Genomic DNA, 27,702 nt, shown 5'->3' on the forward strand with positions numbered 1-27,702 from the left:
GTTATTTCATAGTTTTGATGTCTTCACTATTATTCTACAATGTAGAAAATAGTAAACATATAGAAAAACCCTTGTCCAAACTTTTTTACTGGTACTGTAGGTTCGTCAGGTACCCCACACGCAGGCCTCTATAGCGGCGTCTCCCCCTCCTTCGAGTGTCAGGGATTTTTTGCTAGCGGTGGCACATTTTTGCTGAAGTTTGTAATAGCTGTTTAAAGGAAGCTGTTTAAAGGAAACTGAACCATGGATTACAGTTTCTCCTGGCCCATAGACTATTTTCAGGGTGAGACGCCATCTAACATCACGTTGTAAAATAGTGAACTACAAGTTTAATGTCGATTTTTATAGTTGAATAATTATGATATTTCCACGATTTGTAATTCTCAAATAGAAATAACATCAGCAAGGTATCAGGAAATGTTATTTGTGTGAATTCTGTACTTCAACTGATACACCTGGTGCAGAATGTTTCAGAGAATGAAATAGTTGAATGACTCCTCCACTTGAAATAGAATCATGCTGGTTCTATACATTATATTTCTATCTGCAACACAATGCCTGTATATATGAACTGGATCATTTGAGAAGGTCTTGCCTACCAAATGCACTGCCTATAACCAAATGTGTTACAGCATTTACAACGACCGTAAAGTGACATGTCAACATGGTGTGTGATTACTAGTCTAAACAGACAGGTTTTTTTTTGGGGGGGGGGGACAAATTCAGGTAGGTCCCTCCCCGTTTCGGTTTGTTTGCGGCTGTTTAAGAAACGTTTTGCATGATGAATACGCCGCAGGTGACAACCGTTATTTGAATGGTGTCAACACACAACAGCTCCATTTGCATCTATGTTTTCGCAAATCGTGATCAATGGCTACATTGTAACTGAAAACCTTTTACACCATATACCGACTGTTAGTTTGTAATCTTTGTCCAGTCTGTCAATCGATTGACTTGCATCATGGCACGATGTCTTCTCACATGATAGCTTCATTTAAAAAAAATATTTGTATATATATATATATATATTTTATTTTTATTTTTTATTACCAATGTAGAAAAGTCTGTATACATACAATAAGTACATAAATAGACAATGATAACATATGTTAGGGGGGTAGAATAAATTACAGATTATACAAAGGCCTTAAAAGAAACACACATATTGATGTTGAATGGTCTTAATGTACTGCTCGAATTCCTTCTAGAAAACACGGAAGACTGTTTTTTTTTTAATTAGTGAATTTACATTTTTTTTCTTCACATTAGCACAATTAGATTTATGAGGTAAAATAGTTTTTCTTTATCTTTATTATGGTTAAGGAAACCGAGCAGCACATTCTCCCATAACAAAAAAACAAAAGTCATCAAGAATATTAACAATTATAAAACTGTGAATATCTTTCCATAATTGTTTTACATGTAGACAAAAGCCAAAATAAATGTGAAACTGTTTTTGGATGCTCAACACAAAAAGTACAATCAATATTAATGTATTTTTTTTAGTTTCTTTCAGGTAATGATTCACAGGGTCATACTTATGGATCATTCTGAAAGACACCTCTTTCACCTTGTTAACAAGCAGGTATTTGTGTGGTAATAACCAGACTTTCCCCCCAACAGATATTAGTGACCAATGTATTCCAGTAACTTGTGACATAAGGAATGGATACAATATCCCTTTGAAATAAAGCACGTATAGATCTGTTGTTCTGAGGGAGCAAGGAGGAACAAATGATTCCCTATTGGAGAGTCAACTGGATTAAGTGAGGGTAGGTCAAGAAGGTTAGGTCTGGTTACACCTCTATACAACATGAGATTTCCAGATGGAATAGCATCAAAGACTATGGTCAACTCTCTAGGTGTTACAGGGATATTGTAACAAGTAAAAAAAAAATCCTCATTATTGAGTAACAATCCTTCTACATTAAACACTTGACTCACCAGCAGGATATGATTATTGAACCAGTTCTTAAAAATTAAAGTGGGGGAAAAAAATACGTTTATATAACAACGACCACGCAATGAATACTTGTCTATGAGAAAGCAGATAATTTTGCAGGAATCTTATCAATGTTACGTGATAGCTTCATTGTTCATCAATTTGCGACAAGCACACGTCACAGAGTTTCTAAACCCAGAAGCGTAACATCGCGAGATTTATGAGAATTGAGGAACAGACCATGCTGGTGTGTTTTGAGGAGGTTTGAGAAGTCAATGAGAGAAGTGAAACATTTGTCCTTAGTTGTTAATTTTCTCCAAATCTAAAAACGCACAACTTACATTCGAGACAATTTCTTAAGTCGTTGAACATGTTATTACTCCAAACTCGTAGTAAAAGTGATAAACTGACACGTTTTCATTTTCGTCAAAAAACAACTTCATATAAGGAGTGCCTTTTGAATTTTTGACGGCTCGCACATGCGCAGTTCATCGCGATACGAACGTATTAGACGCGATTACGTATTTTTTTTACACATGAGCGTAGCGTCGCCATGACGTCGCCTAAAAAAAGCCTTATAAGGGATTTCTATTGGAGAAGCAGTTTTTAGCCTCTCTTCATACTGTACTGTCTTTGCATTGCACTTTTGATTTGCTGACAGGCAATTTGACTTCCTCTTAGTGAAACATCAACAAATCTTAACTAGGTTCTTCCTTCCTACTCACCGCTGCTGCATCATGCGACTGCAGCCCACACAGATCACTTTATATAGACTGTTCATACAGGTTTTTCTTTAGTATAGTCCTGGCCACTGCAGATATGAGGTCTGGAGGATTCGTTTCGGTATCCAGACCGGCCTTAACGTCTATCGTTCTCATCTTATCGCTCTATTGTTTTCATGTGTTGGCGCTCAAGTCGCAACTTTTGACGAGGCATGGCGGGGTTACAGATCTCAATGCTCAGGACACCGTCATCAACTATGAAACATGGTATTTTGACCAGAAGGTACGTTTCTTTTCGCTATAATAATATCATAAAGTTATTGACGGCTGTCATGATGTCTGTCAACAATCACTGTCTAGACAAAGGGACTAGACTAATCAGCTCTGTAGATTAGCAGGACACACACTGCACGTTTAGGCTATCTGACAGATATGTTAGTAAGAACTTTACAACTTTAAAAAGTTTGCGCTAATGTAGTAATAATAACGTTATAACGGTTGAGTTGATGCATTTTATTTACATGTGCACCAATTTGTGCACAGTTATGTAGCTATGTTTTTTTTTGTTGTAATGATTATTTACCACAACTAGATTTGGTAGTTGTTTTTTAGGGAATATATTATCTCGTTCCACTATGGCCATTGGCCACCAAGTCATTGAAATTAAATGAGCATTGTTTATATTGACGCTTATTGCCTAATTTACTATTGACCGTAGTTTTTATTTGTTTGTGGTGAACTTATAACTGCACCGCTGGCTTTCCTTGGAGGATTTCCTTAATTCTCTGTGTACTTTAAATCACTTCTAAACTGTCTGGGTATTGTGTCTGCAGACAATCAGCGTATCCGCTCTGCTTCCTGGTAGGACGGGAAAGCCATCCATACTCTGGGCTGTTTTCCTGCCAACACAACTCAATCCCTGCTGGCATCCTGCCCAGAGGAACTGCAGTGTACTGCCATAAAAGTGAATTTAAAGTAGGCTACTATAGACTAAAGAACATTAAAGATCCTGGAGGTTACAGCTTTCCCCCAAGAAATGCATGTGCTATAGGTAGCCTAGTGGTTAGAGTGTTGGACTAGTAACCAAAAGGTTGCTGGATCGAATCCCCGAGCTGACAAGGTACAAATCTGTCATTCTGCCCCTGAACAAGGCAGGTAACCCACTGTTCCAAGGGTGTCAGAATTTGTTCATAACTGACTTGCCTCGTTAAATAAAGGTAAAATACAAATGATTTGAACACTTCATATCCATTTTGTTAGGTTGTCTAGTAAAGCTATGGCTAGATAGCATTATCAACTGTTTTGTAGATAATTGTGATTCATGTGAGTTGAAATGCTTTCTTGTAACTCGTGATCTCAGATTGGTGTGTTAAAAAGGTGTGTTTTAAGATCTATTTTAAATATGTCCACAGTTTCGTCCCCCATCAGGTTCTCTGGCAGGCTATTCCAGAGGCTGGGGGCATAGTAACTAAAGGCTGTCTCTCCATGCCTCTTGGTCCTGGGCTTTGAGATAGTTAAAAGGCTGCTCTCTCCATGCCTCTTGGTCCTGGGCTTTGGGATAGTTAAAAGGCTGCTCTCTCCATGCCTCTTGGTCCTGGGCTTTGGGATAGTTAAAAGGCTGCTCTCTCCATGCCTCTTGGTCCTGGGCTTTGGGATAGTTAAAAGGCTGCTCTCTCCATGCCTCTTGGTCCTGGGCTTTGGGATAGTTAAAAGGCTGCTCTCTCCATGCCTCTTGGTCCTGGGCTTTGGGATAGTTAAAAGGCTGCTCTCTCCATGCCTCTTGGTCCTGGGCTTTGGGATAGTTAAAAGGCTGCTCTCTCCATGCCTCTTGGTCCTGGGCTTTGGGATAGTTAAAAGGCTGCTCTCTCCATGCCTCTTGGTCCTGGGCTTTGGGATAGTTAAAAGGCTGCTCTCTCCATGCCTCTTGGTCCTGGGCTTTGGGATAGTTAAAAGGCTGCTCTCTCCATGCCTCTTGGTCCTGGGCTTTGGGATAGTTAAAAGGCTGCTCTCTCCATGCCTCTTGGTCCTGGGCTTTGGGATAGTTAAAAGGCTGCTCTCTCCATGCCTCTTGGTCCTGGGCTTTGGGATAGTTAAAAGGCTGCTCTCTCCATGCCTCTTGGTCCTGGGCTTTGGGATAGTTAAAAGGCTGCTCTCTCCATGCCTCTTGGTCCTGGGCTTTGGGATAGTTAAAAGGCTGCTCTCTCCATGCCTCTTGGTCCTGGGCTTTGGGATAGTTAAAAGGCTGCTCTCTCCATGCCTCTTGGTCCTAGGCTTTGAGATAGTTAAAAGGCTGCTCTCTCCATGCCTCTTGGTCCTGGGCTTTGGGATAGTTAAAAGGCTGCTCTCTCCATGCCTCTTGGTCCTGGGCTTTGGGATAGTTAAAAGGCTGCTCTCTCCATGCCTCTTGGTCCTGGGCTTTGGGATAGTTAAAAGGCTGCTCTCTCCATGCCTCTTGGTCCTGGGCTGGGATAGTTAAAAGGCTGCTCTCTCCATGCCTCTTGGTCCTGGGCTTTGGGATAGTTAAAAGGCTGCTCTCTCCATGCCTCTTGGTCCTAGGCTTTGGGATAGTTAAAAGGCTGCTCTCTCCATGCCTCTTGGTCCTGGGCTTTGGGATAGTTAAAAGGCTGCTCTCTCCATGCCTCTTGGTCCTGGGCTTTGGGATAGTTCAAAGGCTGCTCTCTCCATGCCTCTTGGTCCTGGGCTTTGGGATAGTTAAAAGGCTGTCTCTCCATGCCTCTTGGTCCTAGGCTGGGATAGTTAAAAGGCTGCTCTCTCCATGCCTCCTGGTCCTAGGCTGGGATAGTTAAAAGGCTGCTCTCTCCATGCCTCTTGGTCCTGGGCTTTGGGATAGTTAAAAGGCTGCTCTCTCCATGCCTCTTGGTCCTGGGCTTTGGGATAGTTAAAAGGCTGCTCTCTCCATGCCTCCTGGTCCTAGGCTGGGATAGTTAAAAGGCTGCTCTCTCCATGCCTCTTGGTCCTGGGCTTTGGGATAGTTAAAAGGCTGCTCTCTCCATGCCTCTTGGTCCTAGGCTTTGGGATAGTTAAAAGGCTGCTCTCTCCATGCCTCTTGGTCCTGGGCTTTGGGATAGTTAAAAGGCTGCTCTCTCCATGCCTCTTGGTCCTGGGCTTTGGGATAGTTAAAAGGCTGCTCTCTCCATGCCTCTTGGTCCTGGGCTTTGGGAGAGTTAAAAGGCTGCTCTCTCCATGCCTCTTGGTCCTGGGCTTTGGGATAGTTAAAAGGCTGCTCTCTCCATGCCTCTTGGTCCTAGGCTGGGATAGTTAAAAGGCTGCTCTCTCCATGCCTCCTGGTCCTGGGCTTTGGGATAGTTAAAAGGCTGCTCTCTCCATGCCTCTTGGTCCTGGGCTTTGGGATAGTTAAAAGGCCAGAGGACCTGAGGGACCTACTGGGTAAATAACTTAAAAGCATGTCTGACATGTATTGGAGTGAACAATCGTGGATTGATTTAAAAACCAATAGAAGAATCTTAAAATGAATTCTAAAACTCACAGGCAGCCAGTGCAGAGACCCTTTAAAAGAAAATACAACAGTTCCATAACTAGTGGTTGTATCCCTTATAGCACCATATTCCCTACAATAGTGAACTACCCATTGGGCTCTGGCCAAAAGTAGTGCAATATATAGGGAATAGGGTGCCATTTGGGAACACAGGCAATGGTTCTGCCTCATCACCACCCACATTTTAGTCATTTAGCAGACGCTCTTATCCAGAGCGACTTACAGTAGTGAATGCATACATTTCATTCATTTTTTTTCTACGTACTGGTCCCCCATGGGAATCGAACCCACAACCCTGGCGTTGCAAACACCACGCTCTACCAACTGAGCCACACGGGACACACACACACCGACTCTCCCACAAATACACGCACACGCACACGCACACACACACACACACACACACACACACACACACACACACACACACACACACACACACACACACACACACACACACACACACACACACACACACACACACACACACACACACACACACACACACACACACACACACACACACACACACACACACACACACACACACACACACCAGGGCCGTGCACAGACCTTTCAGGGGGCAGGTACTCAAAATGAAAAAAATGTCCCCTGATTGATTTATTGTTGTTGTTGACTTTCATATCTCATAACACACCAAATGCCAAGCTAGTTACAGTTACCAAATATTGATGATGATGTTTATAACCTATGGGTTAAATCAAATGTTATGCTGCAGTGGCAGTACTGTTGATTAGTTAAACTAGGTGGCTCCACACACTCCACCGATGATCGCATCTCTCAAGCCATGCATGTTTGAATATATTACGCGTGCGATCTCTGTACCCGGATAGACTGGGGGGGGAAGGTGCACGCGAACTCTGTACAGGGCGGGGTGGGGTAGGCGCAACCAACGGGCAGGGTAGCAAACTTGACAATATCACAACGACTTAAAGGCAGTGCTTTACGAACAATGACAAAACATTTATACAAAAGGAGGATGGGATGGGATGGCTGGCTGGTCTGAAGGGAATCAAGTGATCTAGCAGTTATCCAGGAAATCCTCTTGGCTTCTCTCTTCTCCTGGAATAAAGAATGGAGTCCTGTTTTTAGCATCAATTGTGAACTGTACATTAACCTCTCTGGTATCATCGGGACACTAGCGTCCCACTTCCACAACAGCCAGTGAAATTGCAGGGCGCCAAACTCAAACAACAGAAATCCCATAATTAAAACATACAAGTATTATCCACCATTTTAAAGATTAACTTCTTGTTAATCCAACCGCAGTGTCCGATTTCAAAAAGGCTTCACGGCGAAAGCAAACCATGTGATTATGTTAGGACAGCGCCTAACCACAAAACGCCATACAGACATTTTCCAGCCAAGGAGAGGACTCACAAAAGACAGAAGTGGCGATTAAATTAATCACTTACCTTTGATGATCTTCATCTGGTGGCACTCCCAGTACTCCATGTTACACAATAAATGTTTGTTTTGTTCAATAAAGTCCCTCTTTATGTCCAAAAACCTCAGTTTTGTTGGTGCATTTAGTTCAGTAATCCAAAGGCACAAAGCGCGCTCTCAACACCCAGACAAAAAGTCAAAAAAGTACAATAAAAGTTCGTAGAAACATGTCAAACGATGTTTAAAATCCATCCTCAGGTTGTTTTTGTCATAAATAATCAATAATATTTTAACTGGACAAAAGCTTCATTAATAGAAAAGGAGAAACAAGAATGTCGCTCCCCCGATCGCGCGCTGGACTTCCACTGTCCACTCATTGAAAGTGCTGTATCTCCCTCATTTTTCAGAGTAAAAGCCTGAAACAATGCCTAAAGACTGGCCACATGTAGAAGAAGCCATAGAGATCGTGAACTGGGTCCTAAGTCTTTGTATGGTGGATAGGCTTTCAATGGAAATACAGCCTTTCAAAGTAATAGTACTTCCTGGATGGATTTTCGCCTGCCATATCAGTTCTGTTATACTCACAGACATTATTTTAACAGTTCTGGAAACTTTAGAGTGTACCAATTATATGCATATCCTAGCTTCTGGACCTGAGTAGCAGGCAGTTTAATTTGGGCACGCTTTTCATCCAAAATTCCAAATGCTGCACCCTACCCTAATGAAGTTATCTACTGTCCTTTACATTTTAGTCATTTAGCAGACGCTCTTATCCAGAGCGACTTACAGTAGTGAATGCATACATTTCAATTCATACTTTTTTTTCTTCTTTTCGTACTGGCCCCCCGTGGGAATCGAACCCACAACCCTGGCGTTGCAAACACCATTGCAAACACCATGCTCTACCAACTGAGCCACAGGGAGGCCTTTACTCTGAATACAGCAGTAGAGGCTGCTCAGGGGAGTGACGGCTCAAGATAATGGCTGGAACGGAGTGAATGGAATGGCATGGCATCAAAAACCATGTGTTTGATACCATTCCACCTATTCCGCTCCAGCCATTACCACGAGCCCATCCTCCCCAATTAAGGTGCCACCAACCTCCTATGTTCATCAGTTGTTTCCTACATTGGCTTTGTCATTTATTAATTTTTTGGCCATTTTTTTTCATACTATAACATTTAGTTGTAAGTAATGTTTACCTCACTGCTTTTCAGAAGCTACAGATTTTGCAGCATTTGACTTGACATACAATGTGTCAGCAGATTTCGCCTAATGAGTTTCCTGTAACTAAATGCTACCAGCATATACCACAAGGTGGCAGTATTAGGTTTGGTAGTAAGACATGGACATCAACGCTATGAAGGTTACAGTTCCCTTATGAAACCATATTATAAAACCATATTATAAAAACCATATTATTAAACACATATTATAAAACCATATTATTAAACCATATTATAAAACCATATTATAAAACACATATTATAAAACCATATTATTAAACCATATTATTAAACCATATTATAAAACCATATTATTAAACCATATTATTAAACCATATTATAAAACCATATTATTAAACCATATTATAAAATACATATTATAAAACCATACTATTATTAAACCATATTATTAAACCATAGCATATTATTAAACCATAGCATATTATAAAACCATATTATAAAACCATATTATAAAACCATATTATTAAACCATATTATAAAACCATAGCCATATTATAAAACCATAGCCTTATTAAACCATATTATAAAACCATAGCCATATTATTAAACCATAGCCATATTATTAAACCATATTATAAAACCATATTATAAAACCATATTATTAAACCATAGCCATATTATTAAACCATAGCCATATTATTAAACCATATTATAAAACCATAGCCATATTATTAAACCATATTATAAAACCTTATCTATATTATAAAACCATATTATGAAACCATAAGCACAAACACAGGGAAAATCTCCAGCCCAGATTGGCTTAACACTGAGTTAGAACCACTCAGCTGGAATAGCAGCTATAGATTTTTAATCTATTTCCTAGAGTACCTTCTTGAGTGATGTAAAACCTATTTTTGGATCATCCAACAGAATTGGAATTAATATGTAATTTTTTATTTATTACAGAGAATATACTATTTGCAGATGAAATTGACAAAACATTTTCAGTCTGGATTTCAATGTGGTTTTCCTGTCCCGCTAGCCCAGTGCCAAGCTGCAGAGAGGCTCCAGAAGTGGATGAATGAACACATTCAAGCCTGAAATCTTTTCCCTGTCATTGGCTCATAAAATTGGTGGCTCCTTTTGTAGGCGCTGGGAAGGGAGAGAGAGAGAGAGAGAGAGAGAGAGAGAGAGAGAGAGAGAGAGGGTGCAAACACAACAAAAACATTCTTTATCAAGTGTTGGGCGGGTTTCAAGTAGGGGACAACTCGTCTTTAGCCACACAGTGGTGGCATTAGGCTGGAGAGAGGGAATAGCGTCCCAAATAGCGTAGTGCACTGTATAGGATTCAATTTGGGAGGCAGATGTGCTAGTGGAACTAACGTGGCATCCCTGGAACTGTCTCTCTCTCTCTGGGTTTTAATACAAATTGAGGCTAATTATCCTAGCGTTCTGCATTGGGGTTGTCACCGACTCACTGCACAGTACAAAGTGCTGTATGGCAGAAGGCCAGGGCCACAAAGATCACACCCTACGGGCACGTTGGAGGGACAGAGAGGTCACCCTCTGGAGAAGGTGCTACTGTACTGTCTCTCACATTGGAACCTTTACAAGGTGTCTGTCAGAGGGGAACTGGAACCTTTACAAGGTGTCTGTCAGAGGGGAACTGGAACCTTTACAAGGTGTCTGTCTGAGGGGAACTGGAACCTTTACAAGGTGTCTGTCAGAGGGGAACTGGAACCTTTACAAGGTGTCTGTCAGAGGGGAACTGGAACCTTTACAAGATGTCTGTCTGAGGGGAACTGGAACCTTTACAAGGTGTCTGTCAGAGGGGAACTGGAACCTTTACAAGGTGTCTGTCAGAGGGGAACTGGAACCTTTACAAGGTGTCTGTCTGAGGGGAACTGGAACCTTTACAAGGTGTCTGTCTGAGGGGAACTGGAACCTTTACAAGGTGTCTGTCAGAGGGGAACTGGAACCTTTACAAGGTGTCTGTCTGAGGGGAACTGGAACCTTTACAAGGTGTCTGTCAGAGGGGAACTGGAACCTTTACAAGGTGTCTGTCTGAGGGGAACTGGAACCTTTACAAGGTGTCTGTCAGAGGGGAACTGGAACCTTTACAAGGTGTCTGTCAGAGGGGAACTGGAACCTTTACAAGGTGTCTGTCTGAGGGGAACTGGAACCTTTACAAGGTGTCTGTCTGAGGGGAACTGGAACCTTTACAAGGTGTCTGTCTGAGGGGAACTGGAACCTTTACAAGGTGTCTGTCAGAGGGGAACTGGAACCTTTACAAGGTGTCTGTCTGAGGGGAACTGGAACCTTTACAAGGTGTCTGTCTGAGGGGAACTGGAACCTTTACAAGGTGTCTGTCTGAGGGGAACTGGAACCTTTACAAGGTGTCTGTCTGAGGGGAACTGGAACCTTTACAAGGTGTCTGTCAGAGGGGAACTGGAACCTTTACAAGGTGTCTGTCAGAGGGGAACTGGAACCTTTACAAGGTGTCTGTCTGAGGGGAACTGGAACCTTTACAAGGTGTCTGTCTGAGGGGAACTGGAACCTTTACAAGGTGTCTGTCTGAGGGGAACTGGAACCTTTACAAGGTGTCTGTCAGAGGGGGAACTGGAACCTTTACAAGGTGTCTGTCAGAGGGGAACTGGAACCTTTACAAGGTGTCTGTCAGAGGGGAACTGGAACCTTTACAAGGTGTCTGTCAGAGGGGAACTGGAACCTTTACAAGGTGTCTGTCAGAGGGGAACTGGAACCTTTACAAGGTGTCTGTCTGAGGGGAACTGGAACCTTTACAAGGTGTCTGTCTGAGGGGGAACTGGAACCTTTACAAGGTGTCTGTCAGAGGGGAACTGGAACCTTTACATGGTGTCTGTCTGAGGGGAACTGGAACCTTTACAAGGTGTCTGTCTGAGGGGGAACTGGAACCTTTACAAGGTGTCTGTCAGAGGGGAACTGGAACCTTTACAAGGTGTCTGTCTGAGGGGGAACTGGAACCTTTACAAGGTGTCTGTCTGAGGGGAACTGGAACCTTTACAAGGTGTCTGTCTGAGGGGAACTGGAACCTTTACAAGGTGTCTGTCTGAGGGGAACTGGAACCTTTACAAGGTGTCTGTCTGAGGGGAACTGTTGGTTCTCAGCTTGACAGCCTGCTGAATCCCAGTTCCATTCCACTGGAAGTCAGGGCCGCATTATAACTGCCTCGATTTAGAGTTAAAGTCAGAGACTTTGAAATGGATTCGTAACACATTGATTCGATTTCTTCTCCTGAGTCTTCATCTCATCTCAAGCTAAATATGAATATCTTAGAGACTAGGTGTCATGCTGGTATAAATTATTCGGCGAGAGAGACAGGTGCAGGAATGGGTAATAGGGATTTTAATTTACCCAAATTACAGCGTGCCGTGTAAAGGCACGGGGACGACGACCAAACAAACACGTAACAAAACCACAGGGTTGAAACCCAAACAAAAGAGCGAGGAGTACCTCGAATAAATAACACGCGCACACAATGATTAACACACGGGACGAGACCCGTAATCATCTGCGCAATGGAACGAAAGCCCAAAACACACAGCACAGGTACTCACACGCACCAACGGACATAGTAACAATGATGGACAGCCCAATGGAAACCAAAGGGCACACCTATACAAGTACTAATCAGTGGGAAATAGGGGACAGGTGTTCGTGATGAACGTTCCGGAGGGATCCGTGACACTAGGTTGGGTTTAAAGTAGCAGCATGTCGTATTTTAGCCATCGTCCTCTTGATTTCTTCATGGGTTTTTCTAAAATGGCGTCGGTCATGTTTTTCTTTTCTTCTGATGTATTTCTCTGTCCTTACAGATTGATCACTTTGGTTTCCTGGAGGATGGCACCTTTAAGCAGAGATACCTGGTTAATAATGAACACTGGGATCAGAAGGGAGGGCCTATCCTGTTCTACACCGGCAATGAAGGAGACATTACCTGGTTCTGCAATAACACTGTAATAATCACTCTACTCTGTTCTGCAATAACACTGTAATAATCACTCTACTCTGTTCTACAATAACACTGTAATAATTACTCTTCTCTGTTCTGTAATAATCACTCTACTCTGTTCTGCAATAACACTAATAATTACTCTGTTCTGTTCTGCAATAACACTGTAATAATCACTCTGTTCTGTTCTGCAATAACACTGTAATAATCACTCTGTTCTGCAATAACACTGTAATAATCACTCTGTTCTGCAATAACACTGTAATAATCACTCTACTCTGTTCTGTAATAATTACTCTTCTCTGTTCTGCAATAACACTGTAATAATTACTCTACTCTGTTCTGCAATAACACTGTAATAATTACTCTACTCTGTTCTGTAATGTATTGATCTTCTCTGTTCTGTAATGTATTGATCTTCTCTGTTCTGTAATGTATTGATCTTCTCTTCTCTGTTCCGTAATGTATTGATCTTCTCTGTTCTGTAATGTATTGATCTTCTCTGTTCTGTAATGTATTGATCTTCTCTGTTCTGTAATGTATTGATCTTCTCTGTTCTGTAATGTATTGATCTTCTCCGTTCTGTAATGTATTGATCTTCTCCGTTCTGTAATGTATTGATCTTCTCTGTTCTGTAATGTATTGATCTTCTCTGTTCTGTAATGTATTGATCTACACAGCATGCCTTACTTGTACTTTTATCCGTAGGGTTTCATGTGGGACGTTGCAGAGGAACTGGGAGCTATGTTGGTGTTTGCAGAACATCGTTACTATGGAGAATCCCTGCCGTTTGGACAAGACTCTTACAGTGTAAATGAACCGTTATGCCTTTGCAGACACACACACACACACACACACACACACACACACACACACACACACACACACACACACACACACACACACACACACACACACGTGGTATATAACGTGATGGTTTATTACACGTTTAGAAACAACATTCTTTAAAACGTGCTTTGTGTTCCCAAACAGGACGCCAAGCACCTGAACTACCTGACGTCTGAGCAGGCGCTAGCTGACTTCTCTGTGCTGATCAGAGAACTGAAGAGGACTGTGCTTGGAGCTCAGAAAAGTCCTGTGATCGCCATCGGAGGGTCCTACGGAGGGATGCTCTCTGCCTGGTTGAGAATGAAATACCCTAATGTTGTTGTTGGGTAAGAGATACTGTGTACAGGTCTTCATGTGGTCCTATATATATATATATATTTGTTTATATAGTGAACTACTTTTCACCAGGGCTCATAGGGCTGTGGCCAAAGCAGTGTGATTTATAGGGAATAGGGTGCTATTTGACCTGATGAAAACCTCAGACCAAAACGTCACTATTACTGTCATGCCCTGACCTTAGAGAGCTTTTTATTCTCTTTGTTGGTTAGGTCAGGGTGTGACTAGGGTGGGTAATCTAGGTTGTTCTATTTCTATGTTGGCCTGGTATGGTTCCCAATCAGAGGCAGCCGTTTATCGTTGTCTCTGATTGGGGATCATATTTAGGCAGCCATTTCCCCACTGTGTTTTGTGGGATCTTGTTATGTTTTTGTGTAGTTGCCTGTGAGCACTCCAGAACGTCACGTTTCGTTTGTTCTTTATTGTTTTTTTTGTGCGGTTCACCTCAAATAAAATGTCGAACCGATTTCACGGTGCGCTTTGGTCTGAATGTTCTTACGACGAGCGTGACAGAAGATCCCACCACAACAGGACCAAGCAGCGTGCCCAGGAGGAGAGAGTATCCTGGACATGGGAAGAGATTTTGGATGGGAATGGATCCTGGACTTGGGAGGAAATCCTGGCAGGACAGGATCGCCTTCTTTGGCGGCAGACGCAAGGAGAGAAGGGAGGACAGCGACGACGCCGGGGTTCGCGGCCACAAGGAAAGCCCAAAGGACAGCCCCCCCCCCAAAAAATGGGGGGGGGGGGGCACACGGGGTGGTCGGCGGAGCCGAGGAGCGAACCAGAGCCAATCTGGGAGAAGAGGGAGAAATTGGAGGAGAGTGAACGGAGAGAGTCAGAGACCGTTAGTGAGTTGATGGAGAAATTGGAGGAGAGAGAAATGAGAGAGTTGTTGTGTTGGTGTGTGATGCACGACATTTGCCCTAAGGAGCGTGTTCTCTGTTTGATGCCACCTGAGTCAGCTCTCTGTACTCTTCCTGAGGAGCGTGCTAGCAGTCTGGTAAAAACTGTGCCAGCTCCACGCACCAGGTCTCCAGTGCGCCTCCACAGCCCAGTACGTCCTGCGCCAGCTCCTCGCACTCGCCCTGAAGTGCGTGTCCCCAGTCCGGAACCTCCGGCGGCGGTCCCCAGTCCGGAACCTCCGGCGACGTTCCCCAGTCCGGAACCTCCGGCGACGGTCCCCAGTCCGGAACCTCCGGCGACGGTCCCCAGTCCGGAACCTCCGGCGACGGTCCCCAGTCCGGAACCTCCGGCGACGGTCCCCAGTCCGGAACCTCCGGCGACGGTGCCCAGTCCGGAACCTCCGGCGACGGTCCCCAGTCCGGAACCTCCGGCGACGGTGCCCAGTCCAGACACGGCGTCCAGTGTAGAGGTCGACCGATTATGATTTTTCAACGCCAATACCGATTATTGGAGGACCAAAAAAAGCCGATACCGATTAATCGTCCATTTTTTTAAATGTTATTTATTTGTAATAATGACAATTACAACAATACTGAATGAACACTTATTTTAACTTAATATAATACATAAATAAAATCAATTTAGCCTCAAATAAATAATTAAACATGTTAAATTTGGTTTAAATAATGCAAAAACAAAGTGTTGGAGAAGAAAGTAAAAGTGCAATATATGCCATGTAAGAAAGCTAACGTTTAAGTTCCTTGCTCAGAACATGAGAACATATGAAAGCTGGTGGTTCCTTTTAACATGAGTCTTCAATATTCCCAGGTAAGAAGTTTTAGGTTGTAGTTATTATAGGAATTATAGGACTATTTCTCTCTATACGATTTGTATTTCATATACCTTTGACTATTGGATGTTCTTATAGGCACTTTAGTATTGCCAGTGTAACAGTATAGCTTCCGTCCCTCTCCTCGCTCCTACCTGGGCTCGAACCAGGAACACATCGACAACAGCCACCCTCGAAGCAGCGTTACCCATGCAGAGCAAGGGGAACAACTACTCCAAGTCTCAGAGCGAGTGACGTTTGAAACGCTATTAGCGCGCACCCCGCTAACTAGCTAGCCATTTCACATCGGTTACACCATCCTCATCTTGGGAGTTGACAGGCTTGAAGTCATAAACATCGCAATGCTTGAAGCACAGCGAAGAGCTGCTGGCAAAACGTATGAAAGTGCTGTTTGAATGAATGCTTACGAGCCTGCTGCTGCCTAACACCGCTCAGTCAGACTGCTCTATTAAATCATAGACTTAATTATAATATAATAAACACACAGAAATACGAGCCTTAGGTCATTAATATGGTCGAATCCGGAAACTATCATCTCAAAAACAAAATGTTTTTCCTTTCAGTGAAATACGGAACCATTCTGTATTTTACCTAACGGGTGGCATCCCTAAGTCTAAATATTCCTGTTACATTGCACAACCTTCAATGTTATGTCAGTTGGTAGAGCATGGTGTTTGCAACGCCAGGGTTGTGGGTTCGATTCCCACGGGGGACCAGTACGGGGAATTTTTTTAATAAAATGTATGCATTCACTACTGTAAGTCGCTCTGGATAAGAGCGTCTGCTAAATGACTAAAATGTAAATAATTACGTAAAATTCTGGCAAATTATTTCGCAACGAGCCAGGCGGCCCAAACTGTTGCATCTACCCTGACTCTGCGTGCAATGAACGGAAGAGAAGTGACACAATTTCACCTGGTTAATATTGCCTGCTAACCTGGATTTCTTTTAGCTAAATATGCAGGTTTAAAAATATATACTTCTATGTATTGATTTTAAGAAAGTCATTGATGTTTATGGTTTGGTACAGTCGTGCAACGATTGTGCTTTTTTCGCAAATGCGCTTTTGTTAAATCATCCCCCGTTTGGCGAAGTCGGCTGTCTTTGTTAGGAAGAAATAGTCTTCACAGTTCGCAACGAGCCAGGTGGCCCAAACTGCTGCATATACCCTGACTCTGTTGCAAGAGAAGTGACACATTTTCCCTAGTTAAAAGAAATTCATGTTAGCAGGCAATATTAACTAAATATGCAGGTTTAAAAATATATACTTGTGTATTGATTTTAAGAAAGGCATTGATGTTTATGGTTGGAGCAACGTGTACCTAAGCGATTATATGCAACGCAGGACAGGCTAGATAAACTAGTAATATCATCAACCATGTGTAGTTAACTAGTGATAATGATTGGTTGATTGTTTTTTATAAGATAAGTTTAATGCTAGCTAGCAACTTACCTTGGCTTCTTACTGCATTCGCGTAACAGGCAGGCTCCTCGTGGAGTGCAATGTAAAGCAGGTGGTTAGAGCGTTGGACTAGTTAACCAGAAGGTTGCTAGATTGAATCCCCGAGCTGACAAGGTAAATATCTGTCGTTCTGCCCCTGAACAAGGCAGTTAACCCACCGTTCCTACAGGGGCGGAAATCCCGGGGGGGACGGGGGACACACGACCCCCCCATCCTGGGAAAAATATGATTTGTCCCCCCCAATATATCACTGAAACATAACTATGTAATTTAAATAATATTAATAATACGCAATGAAAGCAATTGTGCTGATTATAGACACTTAATAGCGCGTTTTTAAGTTTCAAAAGATTGCAACCCCCCCACCCTTTGCCTCACAATGGTTTGATCCACTGCCAGTTTCTTAGCTTGCTCGGTAACAGAGAGTTCGTATCTTCTGTCTGAAAGGCACTCAATGCACGTAACTGGCGTGAGGTTAATCCAGTCAATCGCGCACACACACTAGCTGAATATGCAGAGCTAGCGCGCAAATATTAACTATTAAGCTAGCTAGTACCTATTCCATTTATGTGGCGTCGTCAAAGATGGAGTCAGCATGCAGATGATGTAAGTTAGTGCTTCAAAGTCCCTGTGATAAGGTTAGCGATAAACTGAAATCCAAACTGAACAGAACTACACTCTCTTCCACCATTGTCTTAAATATATTTAATGGTCTCGTTGCAAAAGCTAAATTGTCGCAAGTGAACTTTTATGTATTTATTTTATTTCACCTTTATTTCACCCGGGTAGCAAAGATTATAGCAAACACCACTGAAACTGAATTGGTGCTCGCTAGCTTTGCAAATTCAGCTATTGTTGGAAGCCAGCCAATATGAAACAAACTATTAAAATTACAAAAGGTTGCAGCATATGTTGTGTAAATGGTGAACTCATACAGCTGTCAACTCTTGTCATTTTAATCCATTTCACATTTGCTAGCTACCTTTTAGATCGAAGCCCAAATAGAATGATAGAAGATGATAGAAGCCCATCTCCTACTGTAAATAACCTACACACTGTGTGTGTGTGTAGCCAGCCAGCCAGGTAGAAAAATGGCAGAAAAATAAAAGACGGACATCAGAGTATTTATCAATACACCAAAACGCATAGTAAGAACCCTAGTAGCCTAATATCTCAAAGACTAGTTGATAAAATGTTCATAAGAAAGAAATGAAATTCTAATGGAAATGTTTCACAATGATGTCATTGGGCAGAGCAGGCAACATATGGCACGCAGACAGCAGAGTTGGGGACAGATATGCAGGGACAGACTGGCAGAGACAGGGAGTCTCAGGTAAGTTTGTTGAGTCTTTGTTTGGCAACATTATGAAAGGTTCTCAATTTTTTTAACTTGTAAAATAGGAACATAATTGGAAAATGCCATGGATACCCCCACTCCCAACTTAAACTGGTGACTGAACTAAGATTTGTTAAAGGCAATGGTATTGCTGTTGTGATTAGTTGTGTAGTTTTGGGTACCGGTAGTTAGGAGTACGGCAAACACCTTATTTCTTTGGTTCCTCAATATACATTTACCATATTACAATGTAGGCTATGTGTTACAGCACTACTTTTGGTGTCCCCCCCCCCAGGAATTGCTCTTGAGAAGATTTCATGTAATTGTCCCCTCCAAAGATTATATCACATTTTCGCCCCTGCGTTCTTAGGCCATCATTGAAAATAAGAATGTGTTCTTAACTGACTTGCCCAGTTAAATAAAGGTGTAAAAAAATAAAAGAATAAAATAAAAATAAAAAACGGCCAAATCGGCGTCCAAAAATACCGATTTCCGTTCGTTATGAAAATTTGAAATCGGCCCTAATTAATCGGCCATTCCGATTAATCGGTCGACCTCTAGTCCCGCTCCAAGGCCGGAGCCTTCCTCGGCGCCGGTGCACAGTCTGGGTGTGGCGTTCAACTCAGCTCCATGGCCGGACCCGTGGGCTGGGCTGGGACAAAGTCCCGCACCGGAGCCGCCACCGACGCTAGATGCCCACCCGGACCCTCCCCTATAGAGTCAGGTTTTGCGGCCGTAGTCTGCACCTTTGGGGGGGGGGGGGTAGTGTCATGCCCTGACCTTAGAGAGCCTTTTATTCTCTTTGTTGGTTAGGTCGGGGTGTGACTAGGGTGGGTTATCTAGGTTGTTCTATTTCTATGTTGGCCTGGTATGGTTCCCAATCAGAGGCAGCCGTTTATCGTTGTCTCTGATTGGGGATCATATTTAGGCAGCCATTTCCCCACTGTGTTTTGTGGGATCTTGTTATGTTTTTGTGTAGTTGCCTGTGAGCACTCCAGAACGTCACGTTTCGTTTGTTCTTTATTGTTTTTTTTGTGCGGTTCACCTCAAATAAAATGTCGAACCGATTTCACGCTGCGCTTTGGTCTGAATGTTCTTACGTGACAATTACAAGAAGGTGCTATAAGGAGTTTTAAAGTGTTCAGGCTTCTTTTTGTATTTTTTAAGAGATAAATACCCCCTAAATGTTACTGTAAAGTGCAGAATTGTATCTTAGTGTCTGTGTGGATAACAATGGGTTCTAACTGTCTCTCTGTGTATTCCAGAGCTCTGGCTGCCTCTGTGTGGTTAACAATGGGTTCTAACTGTCTCTCTGTGTATTCCAGAGTTCTGGCTGCCTCTGTGTGGTTAACAATGGGTTCTAACTGTCTCTCTCTGTGTATTCCAGAGTTCTGGCTGCCTCTGTGTGGTTAACAATGGGTTCTAACTGTCTCTCTCTGTGTATTCCAGAGCTCTGGCTGCCTCTGTGTGGTTAACAATGGGTTCTAACTGTCTCTCTGTGTATTCCAGAGTTCTGGCTGCCTCTGTGTGGTTAACAATGGGTTCTAACTGTCTCTCTGTGTATTCCAGAGTTCTGGCTGCCTCTGTGTGGTTAACAATGGGTTCTAACTGTCTCTCTGTGTATTCCAGAGTTCTGGCTGCCTCTGTGTGGTTAACAATGGGTTCTAACTGTCTGTGTATTCCAGAGCTCTGGCTGCCTCTGTGTGGTTAACAATGGGTTCTAACTGTCTCTCTGTGTATTCCAGAGCTCTGGCTGCCTCTGTGTGGTTAACAATGGGTTCTAACTGTCTCTCTGTGTATTCCAGAGCTCTGGCTGCCTCTGTGTGGTTAACAATGGGTTCTAACTGTCTCTCTCTGTGTATTCCAGAGTTCTGGCTGCCTCTGTGTGGTTAACAATGGGTTCTAACTGTCTCTCTGTGTATTCCAGAGCTCTGGCTGCCTCTGTGTGGTTAACAATGGGTTCTAACTGTCTCTCTCTGTGTATTCCAGAGTTCTGGCTGCCTCTGTGTGGTTAACAATGGGTTCTAACTGTCTCTCTGTGTATTCCAGAGTTCTGGCTGCCTCTGTGTGGTTAACAATGGGTTCTAACTGTCTCTCTGTGTATTCCAGAGTTCTGGCTGCCTCTGTGTGGTTAACAATGGGTTCTAACTGTCTCTCTCTGTGTATTCCAGAGTTCTGGCTGCCTCTGTGTGGTTAACAATGGGTTCTAACTGTCTCTCTGTGTGTATTCCAGAGTTCTGGCTGCCTCTGTGTGGTTAACAATGGGTTCTAACTGTCTCTCTCTGTGTATTCCAGAGTTCTGGCTGCCTCTGTGTGGTTAACAATGGGTTCTAACTGTCTCTCTGTGTATTCCAGAGCTCTGGCTGCCTCTGTGTGGTTAACAATGGGTTCTAACTGTCTCTCTGTGTATTCCAGAGCTCTGGCTGCCTCTGTGTGGTTAACAATGGGTTCTAACTGTCTCTCTGTGTATTCCAGAGTTCTGGCTGCCTCTGTGTGGTTAACAATGGGTTCTAACTGTCTCTCTCTGTGTATTCCAGAGTTCTGGCTGCCTCTGTGTGGTTAACAATGGGTTCTAACTGTCTCTCTCTGTGTATTCCAGAGCTCTGGCTGCTTCTGCTCCCATATGGCAGTTCCCTGACATGGTTCCATGTGGAGACTTCTATAAGATAGTCACCCAGGACTTCGCCAGGAGTGGACTGAACTGTGACGTTAACATCAGGAGGTCCTGGAAGGCCATCGACAACATCACAGCAACTGGTAGGATGAATTAGCCTGTCTTTGAATGACAACATCACAGCAACTGGTAGGATGAATTAGCCTGTCTGAATGACAACATCACAGCAACTGGTAGGATGAATTAGCCTGTCTGAATGACAACATCACAGCAACTGGTAGGATGAATTAGCCTGTCTGAATGACAACATCACAGCAAGTGGTAGGATGAATTAGCCTGTCTGAATGACAACATCACAGCAACTGGTAGGATGAATTAGCCTGTCTGAATGACAACATCACAGCAACTGGTAGGATGAATTAGCCTGTCTGAATGACAACATCACAGCAACTGGTAGGATGAATTAGCCTGTCTGAATGACAATATCACAGCAACTGGTAGGATGAATTAGCCTGTCTGAATGACAACATCACAGCAACTGGTAGGATGAATTAGCCTGTCTGAATGACAACATCACAGCAACTGGTAGGATGAATTAGCCTGTCTGAATGACAACATCACAGCAACTGGTAGGATGAATTAGCCTGTCTGAATGACAATATCACAGCAACTGGTAGGATGAATTAGCCTGTCTGAATGACAATATCACAGCAACTGGTAGGATGAATTAGCCTGTCTGAATGACAACATCACAGCAACTGGTAGGATGAATTAGCCTGTCTGAATGACAACATCACAGCAAGTGGTAGGATGAATTAGCCTGTCTGAATGACAACATCACAGCAACTGGTAGGATGAATTAGCCTGTCTGAATGACAACATCACAGCAAGTGGTAGGATGAATTAGCCTGTCTGAATGACAATATCACAGCAACTGGTAGGATGAATTAGCCTGTCTGAATGACAACGTCACAGCAACTGGTAGGATGAATTAGCCTGTCTGAATGACAATATCACAGCAACTGGTAGGATGAATTAGCCTGTCTGAATGACAACGTCACTGCAAGTGGTAGGATGAATTAGCCTGTCTTTGAATGACAATATCACAGCAACTGGTAGGATGAATTAGCCTGTCTGAATGACAACATCACAGCAACTGGTAGGATGAATTAGCCTGTCTGAATGACAACATCACAGCAACTGGTAGGATGAATTAGCCTGTCTGAATGACAATATCACAGCAACTGGTAGGATGAATTAGCCTGTCTGAATGACAATATCACAGCAACTGGTAGGATGAATTAGCCTGTCTGAATGACAACATCACAGCAACTGGTAGGATGAATTAGCCTGTCTGAATGACAACATCACAGCAACTGGTAGGATGAATTAGCCTGTTTTTGAATGACAACATCACAGCAACTGGTAGGACGAATTAGCCTGTCTTTGAATGACAACATCACAGCAACTGGTAGGATGAATTAGCCTGTCTGAATGACAATATCACAGCAACTGGTAGGATGAATTAGCCTGTCTGAATGACAACATCACAGCAACTGGTAGGATGAATTAGCCTGTCTGAATGACAATATCACAGCAACTGGTAGGACGAATTAGCCTGTCTGAATGACAACATCACAGCAACTGGTAGGACGAATTAGCCTGTTTTTGAATGACAACATCATAGCAAGTGGTAGGATGAATTAGCCTGTCTTTGAATGACAACATCATAGCAAGTGGTAGGATGAATTAGCCTGTCTGAATGACAACGTCACTGCAAGTGGTAGGATGAATTAGCCTGTCTGAATGACAATATCACAGCAACTGGTAGGATGAATTAGCCTGTCTGAATGACAACATCACAGCAACTGGTAGGATGAATTAGCCTGTCTGAATGACAACATCACAGCAACTGGTAGGATGAATTAGCCTGTTTTTGAATGACAACATCACAGCAACTGGTAGGACGAATTAGCCTGTCTTTGAATGACAACATCACAGCAACTGGTAGGATGAATTAGCCTGTCTGAATGACAACGTCACTGCAAGTGGTAGGATGAATTAGCCTGTCTTTGAATGACAACATCACAGCAACTGGTAGGATGAATTAGCCTGTCTTTGAATGACAACATCACAGCAACTGGTAGGATGAATTAGCCTGTCTGAATGACAACATCACAGCAACTGGTAGGATGAATTAGCCTGTCTTTGAATGACAACATCACAGCAACTGGTAGGATGAATTAGCCTGTCTTTGAATGACAACATCACAGCAACTGGTAGGATGAATTAGCCTGTCTTTGAATGACAACATCACAGCAACTGGTAGGATGAATTAGCCTGTCTGAATGACAACATCACAGCAACTGGTAGGATGAAAGCCTTTTTTTTTTCAAAGCTAGTTTAAAGCATAGTTTTAACTCATGAGGACTATTTTCCTCATCTCTGTACAGATGATGGCCTCCAGTGGCTGTCTGGTGAGTTTAGCTTATGTTCCCCGCTCAAGAAGACGGACTTGGATGGTTTTAAGGCCTGGCTCCAAGAGACCTGGGTGAATCTGGCCATGGTTGACTATCCTTACGAAGCTAATTTCCTCCAACCTCTCCCACGCTGGCCAATACAGGTACATATATATATATATATATACAATTTTGTATACCTTTCATAATAATGTGGCAGGGCTGACTCCTTTTGTGGCAGGGCTGAAATGCAGTGGAAATGTTTGTTTTTTTGGGGGGGGGGGGGGATTCAGTTCATTTGCATGGCAAAGAGGGACATTGCAATTCATCTGATCACTCTTCATAACATTCTGGAGTATATGCAAATTACCATCATACAAACTGAGGCAGCAGACTTTGAAAATGTATATTTTTGTCATTCTCAAAACTTTTGGCCACGACTGTACATAGGGGACATGGTGCCATTTGACTGTACCCTGTACGACTGTACATAGGGAACATGGTGCCATTTGGGACTTGTATATTTCCTGTGGGGTTGTGAGGTGGCTTTTCTCTTCAGAACAGCAGCTACAACTTTTCAACTGCACAGACAGACAGACAGACAGACAGACAGACAGACAGACAGACAGACAGACAGACAGACAGACAGACAGAGATAATTTATTTTCCGTTTTGTACTTTAACCATTTTTACATCGTTACAACACTGTAAATAGACATAATATGACATTTGTAATGTCTTTATTCTTTTGGAACTTCTGTGAGTGTAATATTTGCTGTTCATTTTTATTGTTTATTTCACTTTTGTTTATTATCTATTTCACTTGCTCTGGCAATGTTAACATATGTTTCCCCATGACAATAAAGCCCCTTGAATTGAATTGAGAGAGAGATAGAGGGAGACAGAGATACCGAAAGAGAGAGGAGAGAGAGAGAGAGAGAGGAGAGAGAGAGGAGAGAGAGGAGAGAGGAGAGAGGAGAGAGAGAGAGAGAGAGAGAGAGAGAGAGAGACATTTTACACAGTAGGCCTCAGAAGTGCATCTGTAGCGTTTTCTGCTCCACTAAACCCTGTTTGTCTGACATGGCAACAGTACTATGTAACTTGATGATATCAGCTGTATACTTTTTAACTCTTAAAGCTGCAATATGTCACTTTTTGGGCGAGCCGTCCAAATTCACATAGAAATGTGAGTTATAGATCTGCCATTGTCATTTGAAAGCAAGTTTAAGAAGCGGAAGATACGTTCTATGTGCGCTATTTCTATGCTTCCCGTTCTTAAGTTTTGTTTTTGCCTCTTTTACTTTCAGGTTTTGTACACCAGCTTTAAAACAGCTGGATATATAATATTTTTGATTATGGAAAATATATTAATTATTTGAAATTATGTTCCGGCCCCCTGACCATCCACTCAAGAAAAAATGTAGGGTGTTAAAGAAGGTCCCTGTACTATAGATGCTATTATAGAAGGCTGAATGACTCAGTGATCCCTGTATTATAGAGACTGTTAAAGAAGGTCCCTGTACTATAGATGCTAATATAGAAGGCTGAAGGACTCAGTGATCCCTAGACTGTAGAGACTGTTATAGAAGGCTGAAGGACTCAGTGATACCTGTATTATAGAGACTGTTATAGAAGGCTGAAGGACTCAGTGATACCTGTATTATAGATGCTATTATAGAAGGCTGAAGGACTCAGTGATCCCTGTATTATAGAGACTGTTATAGAAGGCTGAAGGACTCAGTGATCCCTGTATTATAGAGACTGTTATAGAAGGCTGAAGGACTCAGTGATACCTGTACTATAGATGCTATTATAGGAGGCTGAAGGACTCAGTGATCCCTGGACTGTAGAGACTGTTGTAGAAGGCTGAATGACTCAGTGATACCTGTATTATAGATGCTATTATAGAAGGCTGAAGGACTCAGTGATCCCTGGACTGTAGAGACTGTTGTAGAAGGCTGAATGACTCAGTGATACCTGTATTATAGAGACTGTTATAGAAGGCTGAAGGACTCAGTGTTACCTGTATTATAGAGATTGTTATAGAAGGCTGAAGGACTCAGTGATCCCTGGACTGTAGAGACTGTTGTAGAAGGCTGAAGGACTCAGTGATCCCTGTATTATAGAGACTGTTATAGAAGGCTGAAGGACTCAGTGATCCCTGTATTATAGAGACTGTTATAGAAGGCTGAAGGACTCAGTGATACCTGGGTCAGGGTTCCATAGCCGCAGGCAGAACAGTTGAAACTGAAGCAGCAGCACATCCAGGTGGACTGGGGACAGCAAGGAGTCATCATGCCAGGTAGTCCTGAGGCATGGTCCTAGGGCTCAGGTCCTCCGAGAGAGAGACAGAAAGAGAGAAAGATCGAAAGAGAGCATACTTAAATTCACACAGGACACCGGATAAGACAGGAGAAATACTCCAGATATAACAGACTGACCCTAGCCCCCCGACACATAAACTACTGCAGCATAAAAACTGGAGGCTGAGACACTGTGGCCCCATCCGATGATACCCCCAGACAGGGCCAGACAGGCAGGATATAACCCCACCCACTTTGCCAAAGCACAGCCCCCACACCCCTAGAGGGATATCTTCAACCACCAACTTACCATCCTGAGACAAGGCCGAGTATAGCCCACAAAGATCTCCGCCACGGCACAACCCAAGGGGGGGCGCCAACCCAGACAGGAAGACCACGTCAGTGACTCAACCCACTCAAGTGACGCACCCCTCCCATGGACGGCATGGAAGAACACCAGTAAGCCAGTGACTCAGCCCCTGTAATAGGGGTAGAGGCAGAGAATCCCAGTGGAGAGAGGGGGAACCGGCCAGGCAGAGACAGCAAGGGCGGTTCGTTATGGAAGGCTGAAGGAATGTGACCCATCATTCTTTGTACCAGCTCCCCTGACACGGCACGTCACCAACCAAGGCACACATTAACCCTAAACCCTAAACCCTGAACCCTAAACCCTAAACCCTGAACCCTGAATCCTAAACCCTAAACCCTAAACCCTGAACCCTAAACCCTGAACCCTAAACCCTAAACCCTGATAGTGCTTGCTCTCCCTCCTGGGGTGCTCCAATCATCCTATAACATATATAAATATATCACTTTCAGTGCAACTTAATTTTTTTTTTTTTTTTAAATAAACATTTGCGGTCCTCATCGATATATATATATAAATCCTAAATCCCCTAGTGGTGCAGCAGGTTAGCAGACACGGAGAAGCTAAATGGACATTTGAAGCCGTTGTGGCTCAGTGCCTGTAATGTATGCCTGCCCTATGGGTGGTTTAAGCGGTTTAGCCAGTGAGCTTTTTTAATGACAAAGCTAATGTGATTATGTGAGTGACTGTGGGAAGGGAGTATTGAGGGCTTAAAGGGGGGGAAATCTGTTGGCAAAGATGAATGTAGGAGACTAATCCTATCTGAAAAGTAGAGAGGAGATGCTTTAGACCAATTGCAGGAGTTTTTTTTTTCGTTTTTTTTTCATGGTATAAATCTGTGGTTCAGACATGCCTGTTGCTCTACCCCTCCTTCTCATATATCCATCGACATCCTCCCCCTTCCTCCTCAACCTCCTCCTCCTCCTCCTCCTCCTCCCTAGCCCGCCTGTAGACAAAAGCCTCAGTAACAGCCTCCATTCTGCCAGAACTCCAGTCCAATGTCCTAACAAGCAGCCACAGTCTCTCCAGTCTCTCCAGCAGCCTTACAAAGACTGACAAGAACAAAAAACAGCGACAGAACAGGACAGGCAGCAAACTCTGCTGCTACCATGACAACTACCAATACAGTAACTATGTCTGAAAGCAAACCCCACGAACGATGAAGGGGGAAAAAAAAAAAAAATGTATCTCAACTGCACTAATCGTCACTATAGATGAAACAGTCACTTTTATAAAGTTGAGAAGTTGTCCTGGTAGGGTGAGATTGGGGCGGAGGGGGGGGGGGGGGAACCATAGCTAGGTCGTTAAATCCTTTAACATCCTCATGCATGGCTAAATGAAATATGTCTTCTCTCTTTGCAAAGCGCAGAGCTATACATTCAAGTTAAGCCTTTAGTTCCATTCCACTCAATTTCATATGTAAATTAGACACTACATTTTTTTTATAGTGA

General features: G+C 43.1%; 1 protein-coding gene across 2 annotated transcripts in view; it reads left to right on the forward strand.

Annotated features, from left to right (window-relative positions):
• The first annotated feature begins 2,554 nt into the window (after nt 1–2,554).
• prcp (prolylcarboxypeptidase (angiotensinase C)) overlaps nt 2,555–27,702 on the forward strand; it is a 47,737-nt gene continuing 22,589 nt past the window's right edge. The window contains exons 1-6 of one of the 2 annotated variants that reach the window (XM_045704146.1): nt 2,555–2,947; nt 12,633–12,773; nt 13,478–13,579; nt 13,763–13,944; nt 21,108–21,265; nt 23,576–23,745. In XM_045704146.1, coding sequence (XP_045560102.1) covers nt 2,762–2,947; nt 12,633–12,773; nt 13,478–13,579; nt 13,763–13,944; nt 21,108–21,265; nt 23,576–23,745 — 939 coding nt within the window. In that variant the 5' untranslated portion in view covers nt 2,555–2,761. Of the gene's footprint in view, nt 2,948–12,632; nt 12,774–13,070; nt 13,090–13,477; nt 13,580–13,762; nt 13,945–21,107; nt 21,266–23,575; nt 23,746–27,702 lie in introns of those variants that run through there. The other variant, XM_045704147.1, reaches the window with a different exon arrangement.

Source organism: Salmo salar, chromosome ssa20, assembly GCF_905237065.1.
Source record: "Salmo salar chromosome ssa20, Ssal_v3.1, whole genome shotgun sequence".
Classification (NCBI taxonomy): Eukaryota; Metazoa; Chordata; class Actinopteri; order Salmoniformes; family Salmonidae; genus Salmo; species Salmo salar.